The sequence below is a fragment of the Pagrus pagrus genome (assembly GCF_965226575.1).
Source record: "Pagrus pagrus genome assembly, chromosome: 21".
In the NCBI taxonomy this organism is placed as follows: Eukaryota; Metazoa; Chordata; class Actinopteri; order Spariformes; family Sparidae; genus Pagrus; species Pagrus pagrus.
Window position 1 is genome coordinate 20,457,409 of NC_140208.1, and position 6,850 is coordinate 20,464,258.

At 45.4% G+C, this 6,850-nt stretch overlaps 1 protein-coding gene across 1 annotated transcript; it reads left to right on the top strand.

Moving 5' to 3' along the window:
- The first annotated feature begins 1,712 nt into the window (after nt 1–1,712).
- Nucleotides 1,713–2,994, top strand: LOC311249945 (urotensin-2 receptor). The gene has a single exon (XM_084341392.1). The coding sequence runs from the start codon at nt 1,871–1,873 to the stop codon at nt 2,954–2,956; it is 1,086 nt and encodes a 361-aa protein (XP_084197518.1). The 5' UTR covers nt 1,713–1,870; the 3' UTR covers nt 2,957–2,994.
- The last annotated feature ends 3,856 nt before the right edge of the window (nt 2,995–6,850 follow it).

Sequence of the window (6,850 nt, forward strand, 5' to 3'; positions counted from 1 at the left end):
TTGTGTGAGTATGTGTGCGTGATATATGTGGGAGAGAGGATGGAGATAAACGTTACAAAGACTGAGTGCAGCGGGTGTCAGTGTTAACTGCCACTTCTCTTATCCCCCTCCTCACCTTTTATGCTGCACATTCAGTCCCACAAACTAATGACTGTTATGTTTTTGGCTCCAGCTCTGCTCTGAGGTGAAGTTAAACTGTGACTGATGCACACACCCTCTCAGTCTTTTTTAGCTTTGAGGATGGATGGTACCATATCATAGTCCACCCCTGGGCTCAATCACCTGTGCACGGATGAGTCTGGGGACACCTACACCATCAGATTATTGGCTCATGATTGCTGCCTCAGAATGTACTCATCAATTCAGGATACGAAAGGGGCTGTGAGAGGGCAGAAAAAAAAATACAATCAAATTCAACTTTAATATGGGGGACATACTGTAGGTGTTGTCAGTTTGGAAAATACTGCAAGAACGTGTTTGCTTCCTTGCAGGCCTTATTTCTTTTTCAAGAGCGTTGTCCTTGAAAATAAAAGACAGCTGCACCAAAAGGAGAGCCTTTTGACCTCAGCCTGAGCTGAAGCTGCAGCATTAACAAACATTTCTGCATCTGTAAAATAAATTGCTAGATTCTGTTGTCAACATGGTTTGAAAATAGAAAGGCACTCAGTCGAGCGTATACCTAAAAGGTCCAATAGTCCCCTTTAATTCAGTAAAGCCTAATCCAATATCAGACTCAGTAGCCCTGTATCACCCTAAATCTTGAACCACCAATAACTGCGTAATCATGATCTAATCTCCACAGATCTAAGGTCAAATTGTACTCACTCATATAAATACCGGTCACTTAAATACGCCAGATCGTTTTCATCAAGATCTGTGTATCATTCCCTGAAAAAATAACAAAAATGAGGAAAAACATCAATCGAAATCTTAAAGAAAGTAAGACACAAGTTCCTGGATCTGTCTATTTATCCACAGCACACCAAAAGTGAATGGGGTCCATAAATCCTGGGCCAGGACCCATCCTCCATCCTCCTTTCATGGAAATCCGTTTTGCAGCTGTGTAATCCTGCAGTACAGCTCGTTTTTGCAGTGAAGCTCCAGAAATGTTTTGTGGACTATACGAAACCTCATGACTTTTAGTCAGCATGGGGATGATTAGATAATGGCTGAATTTTCATTTTGGGGTGAGCTGTTCCTTGAATGTCTGAATGTCCTTGAGGTGCAGGACATTAATTGGATCCCTGGTACAGAATCGGAGGCTGCACTCACAGCGCATAATGCGCATGTGGTCAGTGCAAGAGAGCAGAGATTAATCATCTTAGCTGGTTCAACTCATCCTTAATACAGTCGTTTGCAGCGAGAAAACGGCGCATAGGAGGTGTACTGGGAAATAAAAGCGACATGTCTGTGCGTAAAAATGACTCTTCTGTGACTTTGATTTATACTTATACTAATACTGAGATCATTTTCACAGGGTTGGTTCTATTGTGGCATCAGGTGCTTACCAAACTTTTGATTAACCATTTTGGCACAATCACACCCCTCACTGACTGTCTCAGCATCCCTTTCTCCCCAACAATCACATCTCTTCCACTTGAGCGCAGCTGAAAAGTGTTCACTGTTGCACCCACGAGACGATTGATCATCTTACACATTCATGATATAAAATCTTCGGTGTGCGTTACAGTGGTGACGTCAGGAGCAAAGAGCAGCAGGCAGCGAGCGGAGAGGCGGATAAGCAAGACACAACCTGTGCCGGTGCGCATCCAACTTCTCCCGCGCTGTCCAAGAGCGCGCAGCAAAACAAACACACCAGGAGAGGAGAGGAGCGGAGAGGAGAGGAGAGGAGCACACATCAGGGCGAGCGATGAGTAATAATTCTATGAATTTAAACACGAGTCCGCCGCAGGTCGCTGGCGGCTCCGGGACTGTGGATCATGAACTCATTATCACCTCTACTTTCGGGACGCTTCTCTCCGTTGTCTACATCATCGGAGTATCGGGGAATGTGTACACCCTGGTGGTGATGTGCCACTCGATCCGCTTTGCCACTTCCATGTACATCTCCATCATCAACCTGGCTGTGGCGGACTTGCTCTACCTCTCCACCATCCCCTTCGTGGTGTCCACCTACTTCTTAAAGGACTGGTACTTCGGGGATGTGGGATGCCGCATCCTGCTCAGCCTGGACCTCCTCACCATGCACGCCAGCATCTTCACCCTCACTGTAATGTGCACGGAGCGCTACCTGGCCGTCACCAAGCCGCTGGACACGGTGAAACGCTCCAAGAGTTACCGCAAAGCTCTGGCGTGGGGTGTCTGGCTGCTCTCCCTGGTCCTAACTCTGCCCATGATGATAATGGTCGCTCAGACCACTAAGAAAACGCCGGATGGGGGAGTGAAGAGGATGTGCGCACCCACCTGGGCGCCCCTGGCTTATAAAGTGTACGTGACTGTCCTGTTTGGCACCAGCATCATGGCACCGGGGCTCATTATTGGTTACCTGTACGTCAAGTTAGCGCGCACTTACTTAGAGTCCCAGCGCAACTCAGTGATCAGCAAAGGTGGAAAGCGCTCACCGAAGCAGAAAGTGCTGATCATGATCTTCACCATTGTGCTGGTGTTCTGGGCATGCTTCCTGCCCTTCTGGATCTGGCAGCTGCTGCCACTGTACCACACCAAGCCTCTGAGCCTGGCCTCGCAGACACACACCTGCATCAACTACCTGGTGGCGAGCCTCACATACAGCAACAGCTGCATTAACCCTTTCCTCTACACGCTCCTCACCAAGAACTACAGGGAGTACCTGAAGAACAGGCACAGGAGCTTCTATAGATACACGTCCTCCTTTAAGCAGCGGCCGCCCAGCCTCTACTCGTGGGGGAAGTCTGCGTCCTCCAGCAACCAGTTTGAGTTGAACTCCGAGACGCTCGTCATGGGGACTCTGAAGTGATGTGTGACCCACGTGGAAGAAAAGAAAAAGCTTTTGGAACAGCAATAGGTAGGTGATGAGCCCTCCATTACGCACAGGCCTGTGCGCACAGTTTCTGTGGATTATTCACGCTTATAGTCATTATAAATATAATGTAGTCAGAGGAGGCCTATTTATTTCATCCATGTCTGGCTGTTCCTGCACCCCTAAGCCCCTCTGAGCCCCATTAGCTCTCTGACACTTGTCTCTGCTGTGCTGCTTCATCTCCCACACTAAGGGGGTGAACTGATTCTACTGCTTAGGCACAGTGGAGGCTACAGGTTAGCTGTATTTTAAATACAATACCAATACAGCAATACCACAGGTAACTTTAGATAAAGCAGTACAGTCTTCTCAAAGGAAAACATAAGAGTGTGTAGAAAGTCATTTTAGTTCTGTTAAAGGGACAGTTCACCCCGAAATCAAAATGACATGTTTCCTCCTAGTGCTGTTTATCCATCTAGACTGTTTGGCTGTGAGCTGCCGAGTTTTGGAGATATCAGTCATAGAGTTGTCTGCTTTCTCTCAAGTATACTGGAACAGACCTTGTTGTGCGCAGTTTCACGTAGGAACGATTTTATTTCTACTAAACTACACCCGCCAACTGTATCACTGCAAAGGGAGCGGGCATCTGCTCACGGATTAGAGGCTCGCGCTGGTGACAGCACAGGATGTAAACATTCATGGCTCCTCCATGGCTGATCCGTCACGTCAGCTAGCTTAGTTAGCTTTCATCTCGTCCATGAGTAAATGCATGCTTCCTTCTGCATGTTGATACAAAAAGGAAATAGTTCCTACATGAAACTGTTCATAACAAGGTCTGTGGATTATCTCGGGTAAGCAGGTTATGAACTCTGCAACTCACCCCAAAACAATCTGAATGGACAAATAGCACAACAGGTAAGAGTCATTTTTTGGTTCTTTTTTATTTTGGGGTGAACTGCCCCTTTAACACGAGCACGGTCAGATTTATTTGGAGCATAACAGTGGGGACCTGTCCAAATGACAGTTTAATACCTTCAATTTACTGCCAGTATTATGTTCTCAGGGTCAGGGTCTTTTGCAGCTCCAGAAGAAGCTGCATGTAATCTGATAAATTACCTGCAGTGATGTCAATCAGTGGCAAAGGTTCATTGTGGGTAATGTAGGCGCCAGGTTTTGAAAATGAAGAAGAATGCGTATAACAAAACAAAAGATGATATCTCTGGTTCTGCTTTAGCAACTTTACACCTTAGGCACTTAGTGACTTCACTGGAGGCAGTTTATCAGATTACATGCAGTTTTTCTTACTTGACTTTTTTTCACATGTTCAGTAAAACTCCCCAAGACCTGTGAACACACTTTAATGTGTAAAACGAGTGCAGTCACCCTTTGAGTCACAGACTTGTGTTTAATCAAATTATCAAGTATTCCAATGGCAGACATGTGTTTTCTTCAGTTGTAGTGTTTTGAGCTCTCGGGGTCTCTATTGTCCATTGACCTCACGTCCCTGAAGGCCCCCTGCCCTCCATGTCTTAGATGGTTCCCTGCCTGACACACCTGATTCAAGTGATCAGCTCGTCATCAAGCTCTGCTGAAACCTGATAACGATTTCAGGTGTGTTGGAGCAGGGAAATATCGGATCATACTCTGGCACGGTACGAAACAATTGAACCTAATGTGAAAACACCCTAAAAAATGCAGGGCAGGGCCCCCCAGGAGCAGAACATGCTGCCCTAGTGGTCCTGACTGCCCTTCATGCAATGTGTATTTACCCTGCTGCCAAGTTCCTGTTAAACCTAGTGCAAACTTGACAGTTACTGCATACTGGGGGAATTCATAATTTGTGGTTATTTGATTCAACACAGCTGGATTAGGAATATGCTTAATGGGGTCGAGGACTCCTCACACAAACTGCAATGTCACCAGTTTGAATTCAGCTCGGGACCTCTGCTGCATGTCACTCACCATTTCTCCTTTGCTCGCTTTCTGTTATCTCGGTTCAGTGAACTGTCTAATGGAGGCATTAAATTGCTCCCAAAACTAAATCATTAAAGCATAACACAAGCTAAAGCAATAAAGCTCCTTGACACAGGACCCCTTTTTATGATAAAAATCGAATTAATGATGCGGGTCCACTCTTTGGTGATAATGTACAAATTTGTTACAAATTCAGGGCCTGCTGCTCCAACATGTTCTCATTCCCAGTGACCTTGAGCTTCAAATGATGATGTACGACATACCACTGTAGCATCAGTTTTGCGTGCAAAGTGCTCTGTGGTCAAGTCAAGTTTACAACACATAGGCCGATAAAAGCACAACTCTCACCATCAACATTCAGTTTACAGACGATCGCCCCCCCCGCCCAAATGGACTTTTCTGTCTCTTTTATGACACTTTATGTCTGAAAAAGCTCAGGATAGACAGACATAGCCAGATATCCATTTTCATGGTTGCCAAGGTGACAGGTGATGAGTCCCGGCCAATCTGATATATGATTGGTTACCTGAAAATAAACGGTGGTGGCGCCATAGGCACAATAGTTGAGAGATTTTGAACTTGGAACTCTTGGAGCGGCGGCACAAAAAAGGCAGAGTGCCCTGAAAAAAGGACGTGTGGAGCTGCGCCTTTTCTCTTGGTGGCCTCATGCTGCTGCAGGCGCTCGTTCCTCATGAGAAATAATTGAAGAAAGACGCTGGCGCTCACAAAAAACGCTATGTGGACGCAGCTTTCAAAATAAAGCTTGCTGAGAAACAGTTCACATGTTATGACATAAAACTTTTAGAGTGTTATTAACATTAAACTGTTGCAGTGTGTTAGGTTTAGGCACCAGAACTACTTTCCATTACATCCCTTAAGTAAAACTTTGTTACACACGGGTCACAAACTTAATTCTCCTTCGTATGACCCACCCAACCATCCCAATCATCCCCCATCTTGGGCTGAACTTGCTCTTTATATTGCTGCACTGGGAGCTTTCAGAAATTAAAGCTAAAGGGGTAACTACTGCTTCCAACTGAGAAGCGTAGAGCAACTGACCAGGATGCTGTGTGTGCCACACTGACTGTTTCCTGCAAGCCCGCTCATACGTGATTGGTCAATGCTACTTCATACTACAAAGGGAAACCAGAACGCTTCTTATACCAAAATCCGTCCCTTGCCTATAAATTGTGCATTCATACACAGGTGTCTGTGTATAGACATTAAATGGAGAGTAAAGCCAGATGGGTGTTTTGTGTTGTGACTGATTTAGCTCAGAGGAACTGCTGTGAGCCCACATCTGAACCTCTAAGACATTTCTCTGGCAAGAGATAAAAAAAAAAAATATCTTCACCTGCGTTTCCAATCACTTTCACTGAATTCTCAAGCATCCTCCCACACACACACACACACACACACACACACACACACACACACATACTTCCACTACTGTGCTGAGACTGTACACTGTTAGCTAGTCTGAACTGTGGCCTGTTTACCTGAATGAGGGTGATAACACTTCTGTGATGTTGGAACTTTATCATAACTTTGTGTTTATGTGTCCAACAGTCTTAAGATGTACAGAGAGGAGAAGGCGACGGTCCCTTCTGTTCACGATGTTTCTTTTGGCAGGTATCTTAATGAGTGATGCATAAACACACCTCATGTTTTATGGAGAGTTCATAACTCTTTCATTAACACCAACCTAGCGATAAAAGGAAGCAATTTTACTTTAATCTGACATATTAAAGTCCTCTCAGCTCGCACAGCCACCTGCTGTAAAGCTACTCTGTACTCAAGATGGATGGTTCTATTACGCATGTGTACACACGACTGCAGCGCCCCTCAAAACACACTCTGACAGAGAAACATCCTCGATGTCAGATTTCTTATAATCATGAACACTATCTGAATGAT

Coding starts and splice junctions, on each gene's coding strand:
- LOC311249945 (XM_084341392.1), top strand. CDS start 1,871: ATGAGTAATAATTCTATGAATTTAAACACGAGTCCGCCGCAGGTCGCT.